Genomic DNA, 27541 nt, shown 5'->3' on the forward strand with positions numbered 1-27541 from the left:
GGGACAAGTCAGGACATACGTAACGCCATGGGCGCTAGGGTCTAGGGATGCGGCAACGACGAGCGCCTTTCTTTATGAAGACAGACCCCCTTGGACGATTAGACTCGGCAGGCAAATATAAATAGTAAGTATGATGATAATGGATGGGCCTGGTGGGTTCACTGGGCTTAAAACCTAGCGCGGCTCGGCCCCCTACACAGCCTTGTAGCATGTGCAGTACCTACATGCCTTGCAGGAATAGGAGGGGCCTGTGTGTTAGTACTGTACATGTCTGCATATGTATGTGGACGGCGCACATGGCAACATTCGACTGCCTTTGGGGCTTCCCTGGCGCACGAATCGTGCCTTTAGGCGTTGAGATTCAGTAACAGTACCGTCCGTACCTGATTGCGGGTGTTTGTGTTCCCGTGATGCTGCAGGTACGGTGCTCTGCTGCCCCCCTTTTCGCATGTACTCTGAAGGTATCGCACGGCTATTTGCACTTAATGCGACCCCCGCCCGTCCGATCGGGTCTAGTTTCTCCGTTAGTAAAAAGGCCAAATCGAGCAATTGCCGCAACTTTTGACATTCAATCCCGAAGCAGGCCTACTGTAACTAATTATGTACCTGCTGTTAGCGTCAAACATGGCACGGCGCCGGCAGCGCGTCTCCCCTCCAGCATGTGGCCGTGCCCATCTCGAGCGGCTCCCACTCATCAGCACCGGAAACGTTCTAACGCACTCTCTTCCGGAAACTTGTACATGCCGCCTTGAAGCGGCATCCAACTAGTCCACATGGCCGTTGATGGCAACTTGCAGCACACCGGCGCTCGCAAACCAGGACGATAATCGCACTCATCCATCCCGAACGTGGAAGCAGCTGGCTATCGATGTCATTCTGCTGCTAATGAAGCACCAGTAACTTGAATCAACGCGTGTCTTCTGCTAGCAGACGCTTTCACACTAGAAAGCCTCTGCTTCAGGCAAAACACGGCCCATGCCCCTGTGTAAGCGCCTGGCACGGCGTGCAAAGTGACGAATGCATGCTCCGTATAGACTTGGCGGGCACCAAGTCCTATTGTCCGCGCGGCCCTTGCAGCTCAAGCTTGATACCCCGTAACTTCTCCTTCTTAAACGAGCTGTTGTTGATCAAGTTTATTTGTCCATATGCAGCCTCTAGGGCCATAACAGACCGGAGCCCTCGCTATATACATCAATATTCCCCGAGCACTAACCTAGGGGGGCATTTAAGTCAGCCCACCTAAAGTCCGGCACACCCCAACACCGGCACTCTCCACAACACCAAGGCAGGCACATTCCAACAGTAATTGAAGCCGCATTTCAACGTTACGATAGTCAATTATAGTGTTTTCTAGCTATTCAAGCTGCCAGCTACCACATAGAGCTTTAAAATCTGCGCCTTGATTGGCTGCGGCAATAGTAGCCGGCTCGAGGATGCGCTCGAGCCGCTGCCTCGTCTTAATAACTTGATTAATCCGTACGAACCGGCTATTAGGATCCTATAGAACCTTTTTCTATTTTCGAGGCCGTAGACGATGCAATTAATGCTTAAGCTATTATATTCGAAGCTAGGCAGCTATAAGCTGCTAATTTTGATTATTAAGGGCGCGGCTAACTTTGCTAAAGAGTAGTCGGATTATACGGTTAACTTAACCGCGATTTTCTAGCCCTATAACAAGGCGGCGAACTTCTTACGATCGTTTAGGCGTTTTAAGGGCATCGTTATTAGCTAAGGAGCTAATATTCTTCCTTTTTAATAGCGTTAACGGCGTTAACGGCTACGGCAAGACGAAGCGGCTTAATAAGGGCTTTACTATATTAATTGGCCATAAACTAGACCCGCGCTAACCTCCCTTAATATTCTTTTCGGTTAGGCTAGCCTGCCGGGCTTCGTAGTAGATACGAAGGAAGGTAGCCTTGCTAATTAGCGCTATATCGTCGAAAGATACGATTTTCTCGAGTTAACGTCGGTATACGGCCTTAATAGGCGAGAAAACCGAGATATTAAGTAGTTAAAAGATATATAAGGAGTATAATAGTAGGAAAAGGAGATATATACTATTCTAGAAGTATTCGTATATAAAATTATTAGTCTAATAACTCCTATAGCCGTTAATAATAAGAAGAGTGTTGCCCTACTTATAGTGCCTTATTTAAGGGATAAAAACCTACTTTAGCTACTAAATAGCGATAGTATTACTTATCTAGCCCTTTAGGGAGGCAATAAAGTCCTAATCTCATAGAAAATTAAGTTCGTTAGGGAACTATTAGTATTAAAGGTCTTAACCCTTAAAAATTATAAGGGGAGTTAAGGCCTGGCCTATAGTAGAGACGCATTCGACTATTATAGTCTAATAATACGATCCTAGCCGCTTTTTAAGAGTCTCTCGCTTCTCTAAGCTCCCTAGTACTAGACTATTAGAGCCGAGGCCCTCGAGGATGCCCGTTTCGTCTATATTAAAGCGGGACTCCGGTAGGATTGCCTATATAGCCGGCAGCTTAAGCAATTAGAACTATTCCTCGATACGGGCTATAGAGGCGCCGTTAACGCGAGCAGAATCGAGAGATCTACCTTTAATAGTACTAATCTCTAGGTTCCGGGCTAAAAAGCCCAAAATCTACTGCTTCCTAAGCGGACGGGTATCGCCGCCGGCCTTAACGATGCGGCCGGTAAATTCCTTGACCTAATAATGCGTTGGAGGTAGCCTAAGGGCGGCCTAGGCAAGAACCTAGTCGGCAAGGTGTTTTTCCTGCTCTCGGCTAAGCCTCTAATATACCTCTTTTGCCTCCTTAATAGGCAGAGCCCCTTTAAGACGTGTGTAGAGGGTCCCTCTTAGAATACCCTACTTTCGACTAGCATAAAGCTAAGGTATCCCGTTTTTAATAGCTTTGAGTGCTTCTTAGAGCTGGTTTTTGGTATACTTAGAAAGCCGAGGCATCGCTGATGTAAATAGTATTTATTTTATAATTATAGGGCAAGAGATGCACGAGAAAACGCGGTTGCAATGTAATGTATTTAACGACGCGATGGTGTTGTGGAGAGTGCCGGTGTTGGGGTGTGCCGGACTTTAGGTGGGCTGACTTACCCGTACACTATATAAGAAGGTCATATTCTGTCCTAAAGCTCGTACCCTTCTAGCCTTTCCCTCTAGCGCTATACCTAACTTCCGAGCCCGTGACTTCCGATTTCCCTACTAAGGTTACCCCTAGCCCTCGTCCTAATATACTACTTAAGGGGGAAAACTCTACTAAAGGAGCAGAAAAATAACCTTAAGTTACCCTTACCTTCCTATATATAGCGAAGCCCTCCGCGCGAAAGTGTAATATATACCGCTTAAGATTAGGTAATGCCCTACGGGAACCTTCCCTACGGACCCTATCCTAGGCGGTGGCGAGGGGTGTAGGATTCGAACCCACGACCTTCCCTGTCTCCGAATTTCTAGGTGCCCAGTCTAGAAAGACGTACTTAGGAGACCACCCGACCCCGCTCTCAAACGAGTTACTACTTATAGAAGCAGTCCCCATGGGAGTAGAAGCCCAGACCCCGCCCGCCCTTTTCCTTTGCAGAGCGAGGAGCAAGCTCCAGTCTCGGCGTTTTCCCCGTGCTCGACCCCCGGAGGCTTATCCAGGTCAAGCTTGAAGTGCGTGGCGGTGCGTGGCGGTGCGTAGCGGTCCAGTTACAGGTTGGATGTCTAGGGATATTCCTCACAGGTATGGGATGAATGTGTGCCGTGCGCACGCACCCCCGGCTGCCTGCGTGTGTAAGCAGGGATATAAGTTAAATGTTTATGCGCGTCACCAGGCTCACTCAGCTCATGGACAATGCCGACAGCGTGCAAGTGGCGGCCGTCAAGTTAAAGCTCGAAGGCGATGCCAGCACGCGTTGCTCAGGACAGGGCGACGAGATTTATTCAAGAGGGAGGAATGGCCCCGAGCGCAGGGGCTGGAGAGGACCGCGTGACGAATCTGGCCGCCAGTTGCAGGCTCGATGCTTCGAAGGCGCGGCCACAGGCTCCAGGCGCAAGTCAACCTGCTTGCGGTGACGGTGCTCAAGCTTAGTTAGAGCTTGCCATGAGCCGTAAAGAGGGCTGCATCTGAAAGACAGCGGCCGCGATGGAAAATCTGGCTGCAGAAACAAATCAAGTGCGAATTGACGGCAAGCCCTGTCACTCTGCCTGCCTGCCTGCCTGCCTGCCTGCTCTGACCAGATCCTGACCATGCAGTAATTACTGTAGCCGAGGCGCAGGACAGCCAATCAGAGCCATTTGAAAGCAGACATCTTAGTCATCCGTGACTGTCCGTGGCGGCCTCGTCGAGCCTTGCAACCCTCCCAAAACCGACACAGCACAGTCACCCAGCCAGCGCTGTGACTAGAACCTCTCCGAACCCGCTCTGCAGGTGCTCAATCGCGCCAAACCGCCATCATGGTAGGCTCCCGACTCGTCCAGGCCCGCCCCCGCCGTCCCAAGCACGACCACAAGCTAATCCCGCTTCCCCAGTCCCTCGGCAGCCAAATCTACAGGCAAGTCTCGGCCGACATCGACGACCCATCCACGAGCCGGATGTTAACAGGCGACACTGCAGCGCCCTCTTCAGGAAGAACTACACCATGCTGGCGGCTGTCTTTGGCGCCGGCTTCGCCTTCGAGATGTACGGTGACCCTTGAGACGAGGCGCGCAAAGGAGGCTAACGTGTGTCGCAGGGGCTTCAACTCCAGTATGAACAGGGTCTGGGACAACTTGAACCGAGGCGTACGTGCTGCATAGAGACAAGTTACTTGAGCCGCGCAATTATTAACTCTGGAAATCAGCGTCAATGGAAGGACATCCGAAGCAAATACGTCGAGAATGCCGAGGAAGACGACGAGTAAAAGGACGGCCTACGAAGCACTTGCCGCTGGCCTGTTTGAGAGGCAAGGCGAATGACTCTCAATGTCTGTAAAGGAGTGTTCAAGCTATACCTAGACGAATGGGAATCGGCGTTTTAGACACTTTCATCTCTTCCAAGCTGGGTGGAAGCCGAGAGGGGAGTGCTTTGTAGAACCGGCATACGCGGCGACACGTGCCATCAAAGAAAGAAACTGCTGCCGCCTTCGATTTCAGCTGTATCTTGAGCAGCTAGATTTTCTAATCCGATGACTGTCTGAATAATCTGGCTTTGGCCCTCAGCGGCGGGTGCGCGGGCGGCAAAAAAGCACGGGGCACCCAAGTGTTCTGCGGGTGCTGCTGCTGCTGACGTCGGTGGAACCGAGGGGCGCCAAACCTCCCCAAACCTCACTCCTCACACTCCCCAAACCTCGCCTGCAGCAAACCTCGACCTGCCACCCTCCAGTCTGAGCCAACCTCACGACCAAAACACTCAGCGCCTACTCTTTTTTCCCTGTCTGCAGTTTCTCTGTGCCGTTTCGCCGCCTGCCGCCCTCCCGTCGTCCACTGCGCCTCTTTCCTCGCTCCGGTGCCTTGAAGCTTGCCGGACGTAGGCTTTGCGATCTGCCCGCCCTGCTCGCCACCCCCCGCGCCGCCGACCGCCGAGCTGTTTCTAGATGGTCATCGGATTCATCATGCGAGCCTGAGAATGGAGGCCCCACTGTCGACACAGGAGCAGCAGCTCCGCCAGATGTTGGCGGACCTGCCAGCCAGATTCAATTACCGCTACACGGAAGAAGCCTCGAGCGAGCTCCTCAGAAGCTTGTTTTGGTCCCTGGCCGGCGGCAAGGATGAATACATGCGGCTTCTCTTCCCCACGGGCAAGCTTTCCGACACCCTGAGGCTGAGCGACGCGCAGGGTGCTGTCGAGGGCGCCGAGTACTCAGAGGCGGCTCGCGGCAAGCGGTGTGGCCACATCTTCAAGCCCGGCGAGGCTTCCTACATGTGCAGGACCTGTGGCACCGATGAGACTTGCTGCCTATGCAGTAGGTGCTTCGACTCGACCGACCACACCGGCCACATGGTTCGCATTCAAATATCGGTCGGCAATAGTGGTTGCTGCGACTGCGGCGACGATGAAGCCTGGAGGACGCCTTTGCTCTGCACTATCCACTCCAACATGCACAAGGGTGCCAACAAGGGCAAGGGCAAGGAGACGGCCGGCTTGCCCGACGATCTCGTGGCTAATCTGCAAATGACCATCGGGAGAGTCTTCGACTACATTTGCGACGTCATTTCCTGCTCGCCCGAACAGCTCCGGCAGGCAAAGTCAAAGGCCTCGATTCTCAAAGACGAAGAGGCTTCCCGGCTGTCGTCCAAGTACTATGGCTATGAAGCCGAGCCGTGCGGCGACTTTGCCCTGATCCTTTGGAACGACGAGAAACACACCGTCCAAGAAGTCCAGGATCAGGTCGCGCGAGCCTGCCGAAAATCCCTTCGCCACGCCGCCCGCGACGCCTGGGAGACCGACGCCATTGGGCGCAGCATTCTCACCTACCTTCCCGACATCGACAAGCTGCTTCACATGGCCAAGATCATGGAGGCCATACGAGTCACCGTCACCATCCGGGCGGCCAGGGATACATTTCGTGAACAGATGTGCGGTACCCTCGTGGAGTGGCTGAGCGACATTTCCGGCTGCACCGTCGGACATGACAACCACATTTTGAGGCAGACAGTGTGCGAGCAAGTCATGCGGCCGTGGCAGCAGGGGAGTCCTGCGATCCACACTCGGGGCTTGATTGACGATGAGGAGGAGGACGAACAAGCCGTCGACTTGAGAACCAGGCTGCACGGCGTGAACGCGCGCTTCATCCTGGCTCTGCAGGCGGCCGCCGGGAACAGGGCTGACCTGGAGGTTGCCTTCGGAGACGACGACGACGATGACGACGAAGACGACGAAGACGACGACGAAGCTGACGACGACGACGACGATGACGCCGATGACGCCGACATGGACGAGGGCGACGATGAAAACCGCTCCACCACGAGCTCCACCGCGGGCCGCGACGAAGACGAGGATGAAGACGTCATGATGGTCGATGCTAGGGGAGACGTGGCCGACCTTGGAATGAACTGGACTCAACCAGACCAAGCCTTGGAAGAGGACGAAGCGACCATGGCAGGATATCCCCCGCCTCCGCCGCCTCCGCCGGCGCAGGCTCGGGCCGCAGCAATCCGAGACCGAGACGGCACACCCTCAGACTCGGACACGGCAGAGCCACTCATCGCGCCGGCAATCTACGCCAAGGCAAACGTAGAAATCCCCAAGACGCCTGGCAAGACCGAACAGGTCACCCCAAGGCCCGGCAGATACTGGATCGAGACTCCGGCCGTCTATACGCAGCGCGAGAATGTGCCCCCGGCAGAAGACGTCTTTCAGCGCGTCCGCCTCGACTGGCTGCTTCTTTTCGACCTGAGGATGTGGAAAAAGGTCCGAAACGACCTCCGTTCCCTGTACATCTCCACGGTAGTGCAGATGCCAGAGTTCAAGCGGGTTCTGGCTCTCCGTTTCGCAAGCCTGTACACCATCCTAGCCCAGCTGTATCTCGTCGGTGATCGAGAGCCAGACCACTCCATCATCAACCTGTCTCTTCAGATGTTGACTACCCCCTCCATAACGGCCGAGGTTGTCGAGCGAGGCAATTTCTTGAGTAGCCTGCTGGCCATTCTCTACACCTTCCTGACGACCCGGCAAGTCGGCCACCCCTGGGATGTCTCTCCCGACGCCGTCCTGGCGGTCGAGAGCGGGTCGGTTACGAATCGACGAATGTACCACTTTTATCAAGACCTCAAGTATCTGTTCGGCTCCGTGCACGTCCAGGAACGAGTGCGATGCGAGCCTCGGTACTTGATGCAGTTTTTGGATCTGGTTAAGCTTCATCAGTGCATAGGCCCCAACGTGCGGGCTGTAACCGAGCACGTGGAGTACGAGGCCGACTCTTGGATCACGGCCTCGTTGGTGACGCGGCAAATCAACCTGCAGGCTCGCAACCTCGCAGAGGCTTTCCGAGACTGCCCGCCCGACGAAGTCCACTACCTGCAGCGAGCCATTCGATTCACCGCAAAAACTGTGATTCTGAACTCCATCGGAGCCGAACGCCACAGATTCAAGCAGGCCGAGATCAAAGACGAGGTCAAGTACAAAAAGCTGAGCGACTTCGAGTTCGATGACAATGGAGCCGAGTACTACGTCGTTAAGTTCGTCGTGGAGAAGGACTCCATCAGCTTTCACCACGCTCTGCACTATACCCTTTCGTGGCTCATCGAGTGCGGGCGCTCGCTACCCGCGTCGAACTTGAAGACCCTCATGAGCTTTACTTCTCAGGAGCTCAAGTCAAAGCCAAGGTTGATGGGGCGGCCACAAGTCCTTAGAAGAGACTGCGACCCGGAGGACTACCTTATGGCGGCCTTTGACTTTCCACTCCGGGTCTGTGCCTGGCTTGCCCAGATCAAGGCCAACATGTGGGTTCGAAACGGCATCAGCCTGCGACATCAGGCCAGCACCTACCGGGGCGTCGGGCAGAGAGATGTCTCTCACCACCGAGACATCTTTCTCCTGCAGACCGCCATGGTCGTGTGCAGCCCCAGCCGGGTGCTGGCGTCCATCATCGACCGATTCGGCATGGATGGCTGGGTGAAGGGGCTCTTTGAGCTCAAGTCGGAAGCCCAGGATGATACCCAGCACCTCGACGTCGTCGAGGACATGATTCACCTGCTCATCGTCCTTCTCAGCGACCGCACCTCTCTCATTGCGCCCGAGGACCAACCAAACTCGCGGATTCTTGCCATGCGCCGGGACATTACTCACGTTCTGTGCTTCAAGCCTCTGTCCTTCAACGAAATTTGCAACAAGCTCCCCGAAAAGTACCAGGAACAGGAAGATTTCCATCACGTCCTGGATGAGATGGCCACTTTCAAGCCGCCCGAGGGCGTCTCAGATGTGGGCACGTTTGAACTGCGCCATGAATTCATCGAAGACATTGATCCGTACATTGCGCACTATAACAAGAACCAGCGAGAGGAGTCGGAAATGGCCTATCGCAAGAAGATGGCGAAGAAGACTGGGAAGATGGTTGAGGAGATTGTGTATGAGCCAAAGCACCGGCCTATTCCGTCGGGCTTGTTCGAGAACCTCGGAGACTTCACCGGCACCGGCATGTTTGCGCAGATCGTCTACTACTCTCTCCTGTATCCGCTCGTGGCCAACAGGTTCACACCGAGCGTGCCGTTTACCAGACTGGAAACCTTTCTGCAGGTGGTCTTGCATCTTATTCTCATCGCGATCCTCGAGGACAAGACAGACGAGGCCGGAGCAGCCGCAGCCGCGTCGGGCTCGTTTGTTGAAATCGCACTCACCAAACTGGGTCGAAGCAACTTTATGCCAACAGCGAGCAACTCGAAGACGATTGTGTCGCTTCTGAACCTGATGTCTACCAAGGACGAGTTCAAGTCTGTCCACCCCAAGCTGGCTCTCGTCCTGAAGCGCCTCAAGCAGAAGCGGCCGCAGGCATTCGAGGCCTCGTTTGCGCACCTGGGAATTGCTGTCGACCGGATCAACACGGCGTCTCCCGCAAATAACTCGGTGGAGGAAGAGCGCGAGCGGAGGAAGAAGGCAGCCTTGAGCCGTCAAGCAAAGGTCATGGCACAGTTCCAGCAGCAACAGAAGAGCTTCCTGGAGAATCAAGGCGCCATTGACTGGGGGTCCGATCTTGAAGACGAGGATGACGCACAGCAGACAGAAGACCGCAAGCACAGCTGGAAATACCCGACTGGGACCTGCATCCTGTGTCAGGAGGAGGCCGATGATCGACGCCTCTACGGCACGTTTGCACTTGTGAACGAAAGCCGCATACTTCGCCAGACCAACTTCCAGGATCCTGACCATGTGCGGGAAGCCTCTCAGACTCCATGCAGCCTCGACCGGTCGGCGGAGGACATTCGGCCGTTTGGTATCGCTCGCGAGAATCGGAAGATGGTCGAGAAACTCAATTTCCAGGGGGATGTGTTTCTGGCGGAACGACAGACGATCGGGAAAGGTTACACGGGAAATCTCGCGAGGCCTGGGCCAGTGGCGAGCGGCTGCGGACACATGATGCACTTTCGTTGTTTCGAGGTGTACTACGAGGCGACAAACCGGAGGCATACGCACCAGATAGCGCGGCATCATCCCGAAGACACGAAGCGCAACGAGTTTGTCTGCCCACTCTGCAAGGCTCTAGGCAATGCCTTCCTGCCCATTGTCTGGAAGGGCCTGGAGGAGTCGTACCCTGGCTACCTCCAGCCTCAGGGCTCCTTTTCCGAATTCCTCGAGAAGCAGATGGCTTCTGTGTACTGCGTCGGGGGTAGCAAGGCTCGGGATGTCGAAGGGCCTGGCCTGCCAGAGATCTACACGCCCAGCATGCCGGGGAGCCTCGTGGAAAATCTGAGGAATCTGCCCATCTCGGACGGGTCCATCTGGACTCGAATTGCTCCCGAGTCACACACATCGGCTCTAGGAACGCCCGTCAACTCGGCCTTTTCGATTGGCGGCGCACTGGGATCCGGTTATCCTCGAGGTGTCAGCCCTCCCAACAGCGAGATACTGGGAGATCTCGTGGCCGCCTATCGGCGCCTCAGAGACACGGTCCAGGTCAACGGACTGTTGACGAGGCACGTCGACGATGACAAGGCTGACTACGGAGACGAGCTGCACTCGAGCGACGCGCTTGTGCAGGTGGTGGGTTTCACGATATCCTCGGTAGAGCTCCAGCAGCGGGGAGTAGAGGCGCAGCCGGGCATGACTCTGCTGGACAAGATTCCCGAACAAGTTCTCATGCATCTGCGGGTTCTCTCGGAGACGGCTTCGTCATACATGTCGGTCGGGGCCCGCCAGCCTGTCACCGACAACCCGATCGAGGCTGAGTTCCGCAAAGACTGCGAGCGGCAACACTGCCAGCTCTTCATGGCGCGGTACTTTCCCTCACAACAGCCCGAGTCGGCCCAGCCCGTGGACATGTTCCCGGCGATACTGACCATGGACCCCTTTGTGTTTCTTGTGGAATGTGCCTATGGCCTCGCCGCCGCTCAAAAGGTGGAGATTTCGCACCTGGTCAGATTATGCTACTTGGCGGAGCTGGTCAAGGTCATCCACCACATGAACGAAAACATACCCCTCCAGATGTGGGTGGAGGGGCTCAAATACCGAAAGACTCAAGACATGGCCATGAACAACTTTGCCGACTTCGCCCTCGTTGTGACCGAGTACGGCTTCATCGCGCACGATGCCAGGGACGGCGCCGATGGGGGAGAGGTGGGAGACCTGGGTTTCCAGCAGCCGGGAGTCGATACGCTCGAGGGTTGGTACACATTTGTCAAGAAGTACGCGTTGACGTTCCTGCGAAAGACGCTCGTGTTTCTGTACGTCAAGTACGGTGTGGACTTTAACAGCCGCGTTTCGCCCACCCCGGACGCAGACGAGCTGGACCGCCTAACTGAGGCCCTTCGCGTGCCGAGCTTCGACGAAATGTGCGCGTCGCTGACGAGCAACTCGGCTGCCTGCGGCTGGCCGGACACGACGCGCCCTCTCGTTGCTGGATGGGTCCAGCACCAAGCGCTCTGGGCCGAGAGATCGGGGGATATGTCGCCAACGGCCCTCGTCAGCCACCCGGGCATCTTTGAGCTCATCGGGTTGCCGAAGACGTACGACACCCTGATTGAGGAGGCGACGAGACGGCGATGTCCGACGACGGGCAAGGACCTGACGGACCCGGTGATTTGTCTCTTCTGCGGCGAGGTGTTTTGCAGCCAAAGCACGTGTTGCCAGAAGCCTGATCTTGTGAGCGGCGAGGCGAACAGGATCGGCGGAGCGCAGCAGCACATGCGCAGGTGAGTCGGCCTAACGAGCTGGCCGCACGGGGGTTAACGGAGATGTACACAGATGCCAGCGGAACATTGGCGTTTTCCTCAACATCCGCAAGTGCTCTACCGTCTATCTGTTTCGGCAGTCGGGGTCGTTTACGGCGGCGCCATACATTGACAAGTACGGCGAGACCGACCCTCAGCTGCGGCACGGGCGGCAGCTGTTCCTCAACCAGAAGAGATACGACTCCATGGTGCGAAACACGGTGTTGAATCACGGGGTGCCGAGCCTGATAAGCCGCAAGCTCGAGGCGGAGATTAACAACGGTGGATGGGACACGCTATGAGTAAATAACATGTGTATGTGCGCAGATGCCATAGGTATAGAGGGTACAAGGAACGTCCGGACGGCCGGCCAACTCGAGAGGAGGCGTGAGTTGCATCATGGGCCGAGAACGCGCGAATGCATGGACTAGAAGGGGCAGACTCGTCGCTTGGGCGTTGAGAAACGACGAGCATGTACTGGGGTTATGGCGGCGGCTTCGAACTCCATAGAAGGGAATGCAGAGGGAGGCATTCAAAGTGTATGAGACGGTTGTTCGTGGAGATGATGATGGACGAGTTGGTTAGAAGTCGAAAATGTGACAATAGGATAATGCGTACAGTGCGAAATTTACAGTGTCATCTTGATATCCACACCCAAATGAGGCCAAGGAGTCACAGTCAGCAGACCAATCATAGGCAGCGTAGGAACAAACGAATTGCGGGCCTCCCGTCGCGTCCCAGCCACAGCCAAATGCCATCGTGAGCGCGGCTCTGTCTGTGGCCCTGCGATGGGATTGTTGACGGACTGGATTTTGGAAGAGCTCGAAAACAAGGCCACGTCCTGATCCAGCAATAGACGAACCGCAGACGAGGCTTGTGGGCGGGCGAGAATCATCAACTCGACGACATGCCGGGTCGACGATCTGGCCGCGCTGCCGCAAAAAAGGCAGCGGCCGCGCTGGGTACGTTTGCGATTTGACCCTTTCCTGCGACTGCCTCCCGCTTGCAGCATGCCATGACGCCTCGTCCCTTCACCGCCTTGTCCTTCGAGTTGCGGTTTGGCCTCGGGCCCAAGACATGCCTTGCTCCTCCTTGCTCATCAGACTCGCTGGCCGCAGTCTCCGTCTCGCTTCGAGCTGTATGACCGCGGCGGCCGCCAATAGAGCTCAAGTCTAATGTTTGCTTCTTCCCATCTGCAGAAAACACCCCCCGGGGCTTCGTCGACGTCGAGGATGAGCCCATGCCCGACGCAGGCACCGCAGACAATGCATCCGAGCCCGAGGAGGGCCCCGCGCAGGACGACGACGAAGAAGACGATGACGGCGAGCATCAAGATGTCAAAGGCGACGATGACGGCGACGACGATGCGACGGGCAAGGACGAGGAGTCGGCCAAGGAACCCACTCCACCGCCACAGCCCGTCATCCGAAGAAAGCGGCTGGGCCGGCCGCCGAAGAACAAGCCGCCAGACTGGGACCCCATGGTGACGGTGACGGACGACACGCCTCGCCGCAGAGGCCGCGGAGGGTGGCGCGGCCGCGGCGGCCGCAAGGGAGGCCCCGCGGTACCCAAGGCCGAGCAGGTGGTGGACGCCGATGGCACCGTGGCCGATATTGTCGACGACGAGTGCGTCCTCGCCCAAGACGCCGAGGGCGAGGCCAAGGTGGACAATCTGGGCAACCTGGCGGGCGGGCGCGAGTACCGGTGCCGAACCTTTACGGTGCTGGGGCGCGGCAACCGGCTCTATATGCTGTCGACGGAGCCCGCCCGGTGCGTGGGCTTCAGGGACAGCTACCTCTTCTTCACCAAGCACCGGAAGCTATACAAGATCATTGTCGACGAGGACGAGAAGCGAGACATGATTGAGCGGGAGATCATCCCGCACTCGTACAAGGGCCGCTCGATAGGAGTCGTGACGGCGCGCTCAGTCTTTCGCGAGTTTGGCGCCAGGATCATCGTCGGCGGCAAGCGCATCGTCGACGACTACAACGTGGCTCAGGCCAGGGCCGACGGCGCCGTCGAGGGCGACCTCGCCGACCCGGACGACCGCTTCGTGCCGGGCGAGCCCTACAACAAGAACCAGTACGTGGCCTGGCACGGGGCCAGCGCCGTCTACCACACAAGCGTGCCCGCAGTGCCCGTGCCCAGTGGCAAGCCCGAGTACAAGAAGCGCAAGGTCAATGTCAACGACACCAACTGGATGCTGGAGCATGCGCGCGAGGCCAGGTGAGTTGCCGTCTTTGCCCAGGGGTGGACCTTTTCCCCTGAGTGGACGGATCGGCTGACCAAGATGACTCTGGATCGGCAGCATCTTCAACTCGGGCATCAACGCGATCCGCAAGCTGAACAACTCGGGCGTCTACGACATTCACACCAACATGATGCAGTACCCGGCCATTATGCAGCCGACTCTGGCTCGGGTAGAGCAGGTGGCACCTGGCGCGGACGAAGAGGACGGCAGCAGCGGCAGCAAGTTCCCTCCGGTGCCGGCGAGGATCTCGAGAAATCTGCTAGTGACGGACACGCACTTCGAGAGCCCGCCGGCGGGCGCGGCGGTGACGGCAGTGGACAGGCCTGACGCGGCGGACCTGCTCGGGGCCTTTCACGGGCTCGGGTCTGTGTCGGACGAGGTCAAGGAGCTGCTGCCGCCCGAGTGCCGGCAGGCGTTTGACGAGGCTCTGCGACAGGACAGGGAGTGGAAGTCGCGGTGGGGCACCGAGAAGGAGAAAATGGCGCGACGCGATCCCATTATCGACAAGGCCATTGTGCCGTATTCCATGGGCTGAGGGGGTGGCGACGGGAAACTGACCGTTTACCTCGGTTGAGGTCCAGTGACGAGCCCTGGACCTGGACGGACGGGCGTGGTTGAAGGCGTTTTGGGCGTGTAATGCGGGAGAAGGGAAACCAGAGGGGCGGTGACGCATCGTGGCTCTCGCTCGCTCGCTCGCCAACCGAGAGGGTTTTTCTCTGTTCGGAGTATCAGGGGCCGGGGAGTGGCCGTGGACGAGACGGAGATGGCTCACTTTAGGAAGGCTGAAAGCAATTATCCTCATCAAGCCTACGAGCTCGGCTATCTTTGGCGGGCCGTGTTTCTTGCCCCTGATATCCATGACGGCACTGACGCCACTGCCCGGCTCTTTGAGAAGCTCGCCAAGGCCCCCTCGGACAGTGGACTGCGGGGACGAGGAGGCGCAATCATCAGGGGGATTGACGATGAGACTGGGAAACCGTTGAGGGATGTTATACGATGATGTAATGGGGAGCAATAGAGGGAGAAGCTTCCGGCCAGGGGAAATGAAGGACTGCCCAGCTGAGGGGGCGACATGCTGTGCACAGTGAAGCTCGGGATGCCACTGTTGGGGCACGGACGGGCGGGCCCATGCCATCTCAGCCAGCCGACCAACCAGCCCGTCACGGCCTCTGCCTCTTCTCTGTGGTTAATCAGAGCTCCTTCGGAGAGAGAGTGTTTGTCCTGCCGATCCGTCACGGAGGTTGGGGGGGGGGGCGGAGGTGGAGACGAGCGGAGCCGGCCGAAACGAACCGGCGCGGCGCACCGACCTTTGCTTGTCCCCGGAAGGGGGGGGTGCGAAACGGAAGGCGGACGTTGCTCGTATTTTTTCCTAATTCCAAGGCCATTCCGTGGTCCGTCTTGATGGCACTGTGATGTACATGCAGCGCCGCGGCTTGGGGGAGGGGAGGGAGGGGTGCTGGCGAGGACGGGAGCTCCATGGTCGGTCGGTCGGTTGTTTCAGGGGCGGCGACGACTGACTGTGCGATCATGGTCGTGTGTGCGCCGCGTCCCGTGTTCGGGGTTGGGAGAGGAGAGGGAGAGGGAGAGGAGAGGGCTTGGTGTGCTTGCGCCTCGGTCCTCGAAACGCACACACACTCTCTCTCTCTTGGAGTCTATGCCGGGGCGCTGTATATATCGCGCCCTCGCCCTCGCTTTTCTCTCCATCCGGAAACCTCGCACTCACACTCGCTATCGTCCTTGCCTATACACGATCAAGCAGTCGACGCACCCACCACTCGTTCCCCCCCACGGCGTTGCTCGTCCATACACCAGCGTCCACCACCAAAACCCTTCATTCTCTCATCGTAAACAAACGTAGCCGTCACCATGAAGAAGACCACGGGCATCGTCGCCTTCGTCGCCGCCGCCGCCTCGGTCGTCTCCGCCGCGCCCGTCGAGCCTCGTGGTATGCCTCCCTCCTCAGCATCTCTCTCTCTCTCCTCCTTGCATCAGAGTCCTATCCCATCTCCCGAGTGTCGTTTCTCGTCGACCTGCTAACCCCGCGGGCGTAGATGCCGTCGACCTGGCCCAGGCCGGCGTCGACACGGCCTTTAGGCTCGCCGGCGACACCCTCTCCCTCGCCGTCGACCCGCTGACGGCGCTGACGACCAAGCGTACGGTCGAGGAGGAGACGGACTAGGGCTTGCGAATGACGGCTCGAGGGAGGGCAGAGGCCGTCTCGGACGTGCACCTGGTCACGACGTAATCCGCAGGATATCCGTACGGTTGGTTGATCCGGCTCGGGATAGGACCATCTTGTTCTTCTGGCGCTGGGGGAATCGGGGCCATTGGACACGGCGCAGCATCGAGTCTGTAATCATGATAGCCCTGTTTCTCACACACTCCTCTGCCGCACTCGTTGTCTCTCCGCGTGATGTAGTTTCCTTGGAACCCGGCCATCATGCTCAACCGAGAGCCGGCTCCACGTCTCTGCTTCTCCCTGTCTCCAACTGCCGCCATCGCAGAGGCCAAACGGGCGATGTCGTCCCCTGTTTTCAAATCACCGAGCTCATGGGGCGCATTCAAACGCTTGGAGAAAGTGCACAGCCTTGTCAAGCATGTGCTGCTGGTTTGTGTTGGTACATTAGTCCATGCGCATTACACACGCTGGTCCCCGTCTCCCATGTCTAGACGTTACATCTCTGGCCCTTGTCTAGCCTCCATTCGATGCGGCCGATGGCCAACGGCCTGCCTTTGCCAAGCTTACGTGTCCCAAGTGTGCCAAGCTTGGTTTTGCCCGCGTTGCCCGTGAAAACTCCCGATGCTGTCAATGATGTGCATACTTGGCCCTCGCCCCCGTCGTAGATGGAATGCCGATCCCATGTCCTCGCTCTCGTCCTTCAACGCCTCCGATTCTCGAACTGGTATCCTCTAGGCGGCTCCGACTAGGATGTTGTTGATGGGGATGTGGACTTTGAGGGAGACGCAGGTGCGTCAGCAACGGTGTGACGCGCGACGGCAAGGGGACGGGCATTCGCATACTCAGCTTGACGATGTAGCCGACGGTGCCCATGGTGAGAAAGCCAATGGCAATGGCCTGCGAGATCTTGAGAAACTCCTTCTTGTCGGCTGTCGCGACATGGTCGAATCGCCGTCAGCACCCAGCCCATGGCTGCAGTCCGCTAGCTGGGCGCACTCACGCTTCTGGCACTTGTGCATAAACTGGACGCCTTCCTTGACAAACTCGCGCGGCACTTCAATGAGGCTCTCGGCTTGGTCTGCCATTGCGAAGACGGTCCGGTGATGGTGCAGGCTGGGGTCGAGGCCGGGGACGGGGGAGCGTCGAGCGTCGAGCGTCGAGCGTGAGGTGCAACGCTTGTGGGGGGGGAAGAAGGCGCAGTCGTGGAGAGCCAGAGAGAGCGAGAGAGACGGGGTCAGACAGAGACGGGCGGTGTCGTCGAGATGAAGGAAGGGGTCTCTTGTCTGGCCAAGTTGCAAATGCGGCTCCGAGTCAAAGAGCCACGTCGCAGTGCCGTAGCCAGTGTCACGTGCTGCATCTCGTGATGAAATCTGTCATCTCGACACCGGCGGCCACATCCTGGCTACCCGGTACCCACCGGTACCCGGCGCTCAATCTCGTCAGACAACTCTCCCTGTAAAAATTCTTCACCCCGCGGAGCTGTTAGCGGCTTGTTACGCGGGGCAGGGTTTGCAGGCCACCCGACCACGCTTTTGCTGTGAGACCCCATCGGGGCCTTAACAGCACAGAGGAAGACTTTGGAGAGCTCATCTTCCTCTGCAAAGCTGGTCCCGACACAACGTCCACTCGGACCCCATGGCTTCCTCCGGAACCAAGGAGCCAAGGGTATTGGAAGACAAGCTCTTCTAAACAACGGTGGCCGGTCGCGGAGGTTTTTCTCCCTGAAGGCAAGCTGCTCGACAGCCTCTGATTCCTTCGAAGGGTTTTTCCCTGCCGCCACCCCTCGGCCGGTTTCCTTTCCTCAGGCGATTGAGGATGGATATAAAGCTCTGGTAGCTTTGGCAGAGGGATGAGAGAATTATGACCGGTGAAAACCAAGGGTTGACCACACCTGCCCAAAATCCCGCTGACGGGTGAGGGCCACGAACGAAAAGCGCCTTGAGCCGTCGAAATGCTGGATGAGCTGACTGGACGGCTGTTGCGGGAGGATCAGCCGGGACACTTGTACTGACATCTTGCGATGTACTTTAGTGGCGTCTACAGCAGAGACAACTGCCCGTGGACAGGTGTCGTTATGTGAGACCATGAGGCCTTTACAAGGGAAACTGGTTGATCTTGTCAGATAGCGGTCGGGAATAGTTAGATCAGCTCAGCACGTCCTGTGCTCCGATAGGAGACCTGAGCGACTAAAGTCTCTGGACGGAAAATACACACACACACACACTCAATCTCGTCAGACCTTGGGACGGCTGCCAGAGTGAGCCAGATGTTCAGAACAAAGTATCCCGAGGCAACGCAGGTCTCAAGCTGTTGATTGTGGTAGAGTATACCATCCACAACGTACGTCTGGCTATACAAAGACAGAAGAATGCTGTCGCCTCCGACGTTAGTATCATCCCCGCGGCCGGCCGGCCGGAAGTGGATCGTCATGTCGGCCGAGTCCCGGTGCCCCGGGGCGCCGGAGTGATTAACAGGCCGGGGTGGCCAAGTTACCCAGACTCTACGCGGTCTGTCGCTGGCAAGAGCGATAGGAGGTAGTCATAGTCATATCGGGTCCCGTTGAGGGCCTGGACGTTTTCCTGTTCGAGGAGTTGGATGCGGAACGGGGGACTCCAGTGGGAGCATTGTCAGTTTACACCGTTTTAGCGACCGAGCGAATAGTAGGCGAATACGGGACTCTGCTGCCCTCCTACCTCGCTTCCGTTTCGACGATGGCCACTTATCTCTACGTTTTGAGAAGCCGGTTCGTGAATCCTGGTTTAACTTGGCGTGGCCTAGTTGCCTGCCTGGTCCGTCCTACACATCTAAATAAGTGCAGACGCCTGAAACAGGACGCGGTCATGCGCCTCGTCAGCCGAGGAAAAAGAAACAAGGCGTCGTGCAAGCTCGTGCTCGAGAAAACAAAAGAGAGAAAAAATCTTCCCTCCAACTGCCCAAGGGGTCGAGGAGAAGGAACAACACCCCGTATACCAAGAACGCACCAAGTTGGAGGTCTAGACTGGTCTAGATTTCTAGTCGAACCTACAGTATTAAGTCGTTTTCTGTCGAGGATAATTTCCAGGGCATCCCACTAGGGCGACTCAAGGTCGACTATTTCTGTTGGAAATAGCAGATCGAAGATGGCGTCGAAGAAGCCACTGGAATGGATTTGTACAATCAGGTTGATCATTCTTCCATGCTTCCAGCTTCGTCCGTGATGCACATCCTTATTAACAGTTACCACGCAGACCAAAGTGGAACGCGCTCCGAAAGGTGCGCTGCAATTGCCGCACATGTCTTGCTTCTCAACAGATATCCATGATTGGTGCCCGCAATTGTTATCGGGTAACCGATAAATGTTGGGCATCCTGAGTATATTCGTCCGGCCAGCTGCCGGGTTCTCAGCTTCCTTGCGGCCACGTCTAGGAAACGGGATCTCATCGGGACCGCATTTATAGACAGTCTTGTCGACAATTTCCCTCTGAAAAGTCGAAAAGTGGCCGAGTTTGCTTCGTCTGTCCGAGAGAGTGAGGTGGTTAATTATCAGCGGTTTTTCCTTTGGCTGCATGCTGCCTGCCGTAGCCTCGGCGAGAGACAGCAAAAGGGAAATAGACATGGGGGTCTCTCTCTTCGTTTCTTTTTCCTTACCGGGGCTGCTTTAGCGCGGCATGAGCCTTTTGAAAGCTTCCTCGGTGCATCGCCCCCTGTTTGCCCGCGTCCCCTTGCGTCTATAATACTAGAATGATAGAATCCCCCGCGATTTTGGTCTTGTGCCGCTGACGACACCCTCTTGATACCCAAGCTGCCAAGTGCCGCCTCAGAATCATGCCCAGCATGCCATGGAACTACGCCGTCCCTTTACTCCTTTCCCTCTCGTGGAGAGAGGTCTTCGCCGATCGACCAAGCAACCAGTCCATCTGTGACTACTACGCCGCTCAACGCTATGGTGCGAGTAACAGCACGACGCAGCTGCGTCTGATGCAGGGCATCGTTGCTTACGCCTACGCTGGCGGCGGTGCACTCCGACTTACCGACGACAAGACTAAAAGTACCGGAATATTCAATCACGGGCGGTTTAATGGTCATGATGTATACCTCCGGCCGTGGTTCAACGGATCAAGTATGGCAGCCTGGCAGGTCCCGATACCTTTGCTCGCTGACCATTCCAATTGACGACACTGGACAGAGGCAATCACAAACTTCAATGGCCAAGCTGTCGGCGTCGACTGGCTCGACGGAGGCGGTACTGCGCCGCTAATCGCCTTCTTGAATAGCTCTACCGAGACGGCAGAAATAAAAAAGGGAACAAATCAAGAGTCAGTCACATACACCTCTGACGCGGTATAGTTGCTCATCATTCATTCTCTACTCCAGGAAACTGTTTTCTCGTTGGTATTTTGCCTTTGGGAAGATCTACGGCTGCAGCCTTGCAAAACATTTCCTAGAAAATAGCTTCACTCCTCTTACTCCAGCCTACGTACATAAATACATGGACCTAAACCATACCCACATCGGATACTTCATCGACCAGCTTATTGCCGCCAGCAAGTACTATGGCTTCTCAGACCCCGATGCCGAGACGCTTTCCACCTTTATGAATGCGAGATATAATACCCGGTGCGCGCCACCGCAAGACGGTCAACTATACTCAATCTGCCTTGCAAAGGACTGCCCTCTGGCCGCACCCAATGCCCAATGCGAAGCATATGCCAATGTGCAGCCATATGGCCTCAACTCGGCGGTTCCAAGCAGCACTGAAGCGCTGGTGCTGCCAACAACTTCGGCATCTTCAGCAACTCCCCGACCGACCTCTACCACGGCGGCCAACCCATCAACCTCTTCTAGCCTCTCCGCAGGTGCCATAGCAGGCATTAGCATCGGCGCAGCAGTTGTTGCCCTGCTAGCAGTTGGCATGTGGTTGTTGTTTCGACGTCAACAACCGGCCAAGCCGGAAAGCATGCCTGTAGTCAACCAGACAGGCGGCGGAGCTTCTCATATGTTTCCACCTCAGTCCCCCGGCAGGCCGAATCTACACAACAGCTGCTACAGCCAGGACCCGCACGATTCATGCAGGCTATCTTCACACAGGAGCCCCTCGCCAGTTTGGGTGCAGTCGAAGCCACCGCAGGAGCTTGGCGCAGACAGCCCGGAAGCGACGCCGGGCATAGTGTCTCAAACGCATGACGGGCCGGGAATGCCGCAGATGGTGGAGGTTAGGGGTCCTGAGCCGCCGGCTGGGTGGGAGCGACAGAATGAAGTTTCAGGGCCGAGAATTTTGATCCCGGGTAGTTAGATCGGTTAAGCACTGTTAGAAGGATTGTATTGGTCAGGTGAGGGGAGGGGAAGGCTGTGATAATAGCAACTTGGGAGATTAAACAGCCCAACTGCTACTGCCCGTTGATCTAGGTCTGGGGCCGGCCTCGGATGAGGACAACAGCAAGCCTCTCAACAGGGCTCTCGATTGCTCGTGGACGTGTTTTGGTAGCTTCTTGAGTTCTGGGACCGCGGTATTCACGTACTGCGGGTGTTTGTTCCCGTGCTCAGGGGAAGCTGACTTGAAACGGCATGTTAATGAAGGGACTCCAGGGAGAAGCCGGTCCCGCTACTTCATTCTCTTTCTACCATACAAGTTAAATACAACATGCTCTACCGTTCTAGTGGCTGGTCGGTGGCCATGCCATGCGGTATCCTATGCTACCTTCCCGTCCCGGCCCGGCCAACAGCACACACGGCACAGCAAGCAGCCTCTCATGTACTATAGGTCCGTACGCATACGCATTTCGAAGGCCAAGCCCGGAGACATGGCCTTGCATCAAGTAGGCTAGCAACGAGACGTCCTCGATTTTGTATGCATGACGCGCTTGGAGGATCAGCCGCACGTCCCGTGACTGGCGACATGCAAGTGAAGCGAGTGCGGGACAAGACATGTTGCAATACTGCAACCCTCTTTACCGTCGGGACGACAGAATCCACCCCTCGGCTCGATTCTGCTGTCTCAACGGTAGAGAAGATCCCCCTCTGTAGAAGCATCGAGACTCCGATGTTAAGAGGATGCCCCTCCATAGAAGAATCGAGACTCCGAGACTGTAAGTGCTGGGCCATGCCTCTTCTCTCACCTCTGAACAACCCTATTCGGCTCATTCTCAGCCTACATCCGTCAAATTTGGCCATCTGAATATCCCCTTTATCAATCTCCGCACTCAACCCACCCATCCCAGCTAACATGGCCGTTCCGCAGAACTGTACAGTGCTGGTCATCGGGGGAGGCCCTGCGGGTTCATTTGCGGCTGCTTGCTTGGCGCGCGAGGGGATTGAGACGGTCCTTCTCGAGGCGGACAAGTTCCCGAGGTCAGTAGGATAATCAAGCAAGCAGTCCTGTATGTCTTCTGGTGGGCTTATTCGACCGTAACAGATATCACATCGGAGAAAGCACGCTTCCCTCGCTACGCCACTTCTTGAAGTTTATAGACTTTGACGACGCCTTCAATGCTCACGGATTCTACAAGAAGGTAGTCTCCTCTTGTTTGCTGGGTTGCGGAATATCAAAGTTGACCGACGGCCAGATTGGTGCAGCTTTCCGGCTCAACCAGTCTCAGCCAGATGCCTGTAAGTCCCCCGTCCATCGTCAGGAGCCGTGGCTGATCAGCTCATGTCTGCCTAGATACCGACTTTATTGCGGCTGGCGGCCCTGATGGATACGCCTGGAACCTGGTCCGGTCCGAGTCCGATGAGCTGCTCTTCCGGCACGCCGGGGCTTGCGGCGCACACATCCTTGACGAGACCAAGGTCGATACGATTCAGTTTGAGCCAGGCACCGACAAACCGAGCCCGAGCTCAGAGGAGAGCAACGAGGCCTTGAACCGCGGCCGACCCGTGGCTGCTACTTGGATCCGCAGAGATGGCACTGCCGGAACCATATTTTTCAAGTACCTCGTAGATGCCAGTGGACGACACGGCATCCTAAGCACCAAATATCTCAGGAGTAGGAGGTTTAACCGGAACTTCAAGAACGTCGCCAACTGGGCCTACTGGGAGAGCGACAATGTATACGGCCGCGGGACGCACATGGAAGGCGCGCCATACTTTGAGGCATTGGCAGGTGGGTTTCGTCACTTGTATGCCAGTTTCCCGTGCGTGATTGACTGAGGAATGCAGATGCGAGCGGCTGGTGCTGGTTTATGCCGCTGCACGATGGCACTCGCTCCGTTGGCATCGTGCAGGACCAGCAGATGGCGACTGACAAGAAGCGCGAACTTGGACATCCGTCGACTCTGGACTTCTACAGGCAGTCCCTCGAGCTGGCGCCCAGGACCAAGAAACTCCTCTCAGGGGCCAGGCTAGCTACGGATATCAAGTCGGCCTCGGACTGGTCCTACACCTCATCTAGCTACCACTTGCCGCATGCACGCATCTGCGGAGACGCCGGCTGTTTTATCGACCCGTTGTTCTCGTCGGGCGTCCATCTGGCCATAACGGGGGGCCTGTCAGCGGCAGTCACGATTGCGGCGTCACTCAGGGGCGACTGCGACGAGCAGACGGCGGGCTCGTGGCATTCCAAGAAGACGGTCGAGAGCTACACCCGCTTCTTCTTGGCGGTCAGCAGCGCCACGAAGCAAATTCGCTCCCAGGAGGAGCCAGTGATTCAAGATGTAGATGAGGAGGGTTTCCAGAGAGCCTTTGACCTTCTTCAGCCGAGTAAGCCTTGGAGCCTCCATCTCACCATAGCATCACGCCGTTGTGGCCCTGGCTAACTGGCCTGTATCAGTTATCCAAGGCTCTGTTGATGCCGACGGGACGGGGAAAACGACACAGTCGGAAATGTCCAGGATTCTTGAGTTCTGCTTCAGGGCCTTTACATACGTCCCCCCCGAGCAAAAGGACGCGCTATTCGAGAAGCTCAGGGCTCTGGGCCTCGAGTCCGGAAAAGGCGATGCGACAGATGTAGGGGGGCTCGAAGACGTGCAAAAGCATCTGACGGCCGAGGAGGCGCAGATAGTCGAGACGCTGCGCAGCAGGCGCATGATTCGCGAAGACCCTTTTGACATGGACAGCTTCACCCTCGACGCCATCGACGGACTGGCGCCGAGGCTGGAGCGAGGCAAACTTGGCCTTGCCAGGGCAGCGAGGGCCAGGTTGGATAGGTCTCACTTTTATTCGCCGCCGTTCCTGGATGGGAGGGTTCCGGGTATTCGGGAGAGCACGCGTCCGATCGCATTGTAGCACAACTAAGTCATTTAGCAACGGTATGATTTGACGCTTCAACCAAGCCAGTCCTGACATGATCAAGTAGAGAGTCAACGTGCTGTCTCTGGCCTGTCGAGAGAAATACGCCGTGTCTCACCGGCCGACTGGAAGGGGGTAAGGTATGGCTGGGTACGGCAATGCATTGCCGCCATGCCAACGCCATCATCTTGCTGGCTGTCAGATACCGGATGAGATTGACCCAGGGGGGGCAGTCGGTTGGCATCGGGACGAGACACCCCAGCCTTCGGCAGGCAGGCAGGCAGAGAGGGAGGAGGGTGGACGAAGAGGGGAAGAAGAAACAGCGACGGAAGAAACAGGAGAAGAAACAAGCGAGGGAAAAAAGGGGGAGTGAGTGGTCATCCGCTGTCTTTGGCGCAGCCCGATTGAGCGTCTCGCAGTTGCCTCGATCCATCCATCGAACCAGCTCGACAGCGCCCAATGGGAGGCGAGGGAGGTCCATGTGGCCGTTTGCTCCCCCGCCGACCTGCTTCGCGGGGGCGATGAGGTATGACGACGGTCGGTCGGCTGCAAAGTTGACCAGTCGCGGCCGCGGTATACAACAGGTTCCAGGGGTCGGTCTCTCGTTCCGCAGGTGATTCACGGCGGCGTTGCTATGGCCCGGCGGTTGGCTCGACGGCATCGACATGACGACACGTCACGGGTGGCGAGAGACGACTTGCGATATTACGGAGTAGGGAAAAAACGGTAGGATGCGCCCGGGTTGGCAGCAAAGATGGGCAAAGCATGTCCGCTGTAGGGTAAGCGGTCAAGGCCACGCACCGGTGGTGTTGCTCCGTGCTCCGCCGAGGGCCCCCCTGACCCCCGCCTTCGTATTGGTAGGTAAGTTATCCTCCTGCAGATGTGGCACGCAGCGAACAGAGCGCATGTTGCGGTGAGTTGTCGTCCTCTTTTCCTGCACGCACACAGTCATGGACCGGAGAGGGTTCATCTGTCGGGACGAGGCCCGAGGGAGCGACAGAGACGGTCAGAGGACGACGGATGACATGCATCCATGACCCCTTCCCCATGCACTGCCCATGCATTCTCTCCCCATGCACTCTCTCTCTCCCCATGCACCTTCTCCCAATGCACTCTGACTGACTGACTGGCTCTGGGTCTCGCCAAGTCGACGAGGGAGCAGTGGCATTGTGAGCGTGGCGCTGGTGAAACACGCCACGGGGGGCTGTCTCTCGTCTTTCCCCAAATCATATCCAAAGATATGCCCATGGGAATTCGAGGACCCTGAAATTCGACTTTTTTTTTATGTCTCGTCGGGTTTCTCAAGGCCCTGTCCTAGGACATGTCGGAGCCAACCTCTCAACATGCTCCACATGGGCCACGTCACCCCCTTTTTCCCTGCTGTTTATTCCTCCATCCATCCTCGTACAGTACGATGACCCTTAATTGCCTTTATTTTTCTCAATGCTGGTACCGCATGCATTACCGCGTGCATGTACCGGATACAAGGCACGGCCAACCTCTACACGTCCCTTCAGCCCCGCTCGGGCGACGGGGACCATATAGCCTTATTAAGCATGCCTCCCATCGCTACGGCGAGCCTTGCCCAGCCATCATGGGCTGGTGAATTTTCCCGACGGGTCCAACAGAAGGCCACGCCATGTCCATTACCGTGTATTTTTGGGCCGAGGGAGCATTTGTCACGCCCAACAAGCACCCTGAGCGCCGTGAAGTCACAATCCAAGAAACCAAGAAACCCAGATTCCCAAAAGCAATGACCCGGACATCGAGCCCCGTATCCGTCCGTATCAAGGATAGAATCGTGGATCCCATCGGCCAGGCCAATACGTATGTACGGAGCAAGGTGGGCGTATCGTATGTAAAATTGTGCAGAGAACCACCGTCATGAAATGAAACGATGCTCATTGGTGCCAAGGGAGAATTCGGGCTTTACAATCGCCCCTCCTCGACCTGGAAGATTACAGTACGCGCACCTCATCCGTACAGTCCGCATGCCGTGCGCATTACCAAGTACATGTATGTGTGCTGGGAGATATGGCTGCCGAGAGATACAGTACAAGTACAGTATGTATGTACATGGCTTGGCCCTGGACCGGTCAGTCGGTGACACGGCAAGCCGTGAAGAACCAGAACCATGATCCGGCCCCGTGTGTCACGCGCCCCGACTGCTGCCGCCTTGCATCCATCTCGCAGCTTGGTGAAGACGGCCCTTTCTTCCCCACCCCGGCATCACTCTGTACAGTACCAACTCACGACGAACGATGGAGGCCCCTTCGAGCCGAATACCGGTACTGTGACGCATTCTGAACCAGCACACACACTGCTCGGGGTAGGCAGGTATCTCCGGCCATATTAAATCTCGACGCGTGATTTCAACACACAAAGTACCGCACAGGGATATGGATGGGCCAGACACGCACGAGGTTTCTATATTAAAGCAAGCATCCCGTGCTATTGCTATATTAAAACATGGGCGGCTACAAGAAGCAGCGATTTCCTGGACGGCTGGGTCATTTGGAGATCCCTTCCCCTCGCTCACCCCTGAGGAGACGCAGGCGAGGAAGAAAAAAAAAGACTACGACAGGGGATTGTCCGAGCCTAGTCTTCCGAAAAAAGGAAAAAAAGCAAGGGCTCGCTCGGCGTACTGCCGGGTCGAGAACTAGTCAGCTGGTCGCCGTTCCTCCATTAACTTAGCTTCTCCGGCTTCTGGTTAGAATACGTATGACGGGCGTGTCTATCTTGGTCACGATAATTCGACGGCTGGCCGTGCATCCGTCCTTTTTTCTGCGCGTAATGGAAATCCCAATATTTTCGTCCGCAATCCTCACCCGGCTTCCAAAGAGGGCCAAGCCGGCGCAACCCAGGAGCAGAACCGAGAGAGGGGCCAGTCACGCTACGTGATCTTGCAGCAAGCGGGTGTGGTGGACCTGAGGCATTTTGATTCCCCTCTCCGCATTTTCCGTGCATTTCTTTCTTTCCTTCTTCCTCACCAGGTGGCCGGGCAGCGGATCTGCTTGCCCCGTCGAGAATGAAGGCACTGGCGTGTAGGCAAACCCACACTGTGCTACACGGGGCTGTGGGTGCCCATAGCACAGTGCTC

General features: G+C 56.7%; 7 protein-coding genes across 7 annotated transcripts; 6 read left to right on the forward strand and 1 right to left on the reverse strand.

Annotated features, from left to right (window-relative positions):
• Positions 1–4423: 4423 nt before the first annotated feature.
• Positions 4424–4869, forward strand: HRG_11583 (ubiquinol-cytochrome C reductase, UQCRX/QCR9 like domain-containing protein; the record flags this gene model as incomplete). The annotated part of the gene is made up of 4 exons (XM_044870053.1): positions 4424–4426; positions 4510–4649; positions 4702–4750; positions 4810–4869. The coding sequence occupies 4 exons, from the start codon at positions 4424–4426 to the stop codon at positions 4867–4869; spliced, it is 252 nt and encodes an 83-aa protein (XP_044714950.1).
• Positions 4870–5573: 704 nt separating this feature from the next.
• Positions 5574–12111, forward strand: HRG_11584 (putative zinc finger in n-recognin (UBR box) domain-containing protein; the record flags this gene model as incomplete). Its single annotated transcript, XM_044870054.1, has 5 exons — positions 5574–7754; positions 7803–8194; positions 8273–8393; positions 8490–11791; positions 11844–12111. 5 exons carry the CDS (start codon positions 5574–5576, stop codon positions 12109–12111), a joined length of 6264 nt encoding a protein of 2087 aa, XP_044714951.1.
• Positions 12112–12716: 605 nt separating this feature from the next.
• Positions 12717–14595, forward strand: HRG_11585 (chromatin remodelling complex rsc7/Swp82 subunit domain-containing protein; the record flags this gene model as incomplete). Its single annotated transcript, XM_044870055.1, has 3 exons — positions 12717–12771; positions 13009–14035; positions 14118–14595. The coding sequence occupies 3 exons, from the start codon at positions 12717–12719 to the stop codon at positions 14593–14595; spliced, it is 1560 nt and encodes a 519-aa protein (XP_044714952.1).
• Positions 14596–15926: 1331 nt separating this feature from the next.
• HRG_11586 (uncharacterized protein) lies at positions 15927–16239 on the forward strand (the record flags this gene model as incomplete). Its single annotated transcript, XM_044870056.1, has 2 exons — positions 15927–16005; positions 16112–16239. 2 exons carry the CDS (start codon positions 15927–15929, stop codon positions 16237–16239), a joined length of 207 nt encoding a protein of 68 aa, XP_044714953.1.
• A 731-nt stretch (positions 16240–16970) lies between these two features.
• HRG_11587 (secE/Sec61-gamma subunits of protein translocation complex domain-containing protein) lies at positions 16971–17324 on the reverse strand (the record flags this gene model as incomplete). The annotated part of the gene is made up of 3 exons (XM_044870057.1): positions 16971–17011; positions 17082–17168; positions 17240–17324. 3 exons carry the CDS (start codon positions 17322–17324, stop codon positions 16971–16973), a joined length of 213 nt encoding a protein of 70 aa, XP_044714954.1.
• Positions 17325–20052: 2728 nt separating this feature from the next.
• On the forward strand, positions 20053–21063 carry HRG_11588 (uncharacterized protein; the record flags this gene model as incomplete). The annotated part of the gene is made up of 4 exons (XM_044870058.1): positions 20053–20338; positions 20405–20534; positions 20593–20835; positions 20979–21063. The coding sequence occupies 4 exons, from the start codon at positions 20053–20055 to the stop codon at positions 21061–21063; spliced, it is 744 nt and encodes a 247-aa protein (XP_044714955.1).
• A 1378-nt stretch (positions 21064–22441) lies between these two features.
• Positions 22442–24438, forward strand: HRG_11589 (tryptophan halogenase domain-containing protein; the record flags this gene model as incomplete). The annotated part of the gene is made up of 7 exons (XM_044870059.1): positions 22442–22566; positions 22631–22727; positions 22782–22824; positions 22880–23091; positions 23146–23317; positions 23374–23913; positions 23984–24438. The coding sequence occupies 7 exons, from the start codon at positions 22442–22444 to the stop codon at positions 24436–24438; spliced, it is 1644 nt and encodes a 547-aa protein (XP_044714956.1).
• Between the last annotated feature and the right edge of the window lie 3103 nt (positions 24439–27541).

This window comes from Hirsutella rhossiliensis (assembly GCF_020360975.1).
Source record: "Hirsutella rhossiliensis strain HR02 chromosome Unknown scaffold00021, whole genome shotgun sequence".
In the NCBI taxonomy this organism is placed as follows: domain Eukaryota; kingdom Fungi; phylum Ascomycota; class Sordariomycetes; order Hypocreales; family Ophiocordycipitaceae; genus Hirsutella; species Hirsutella rhossiliensis.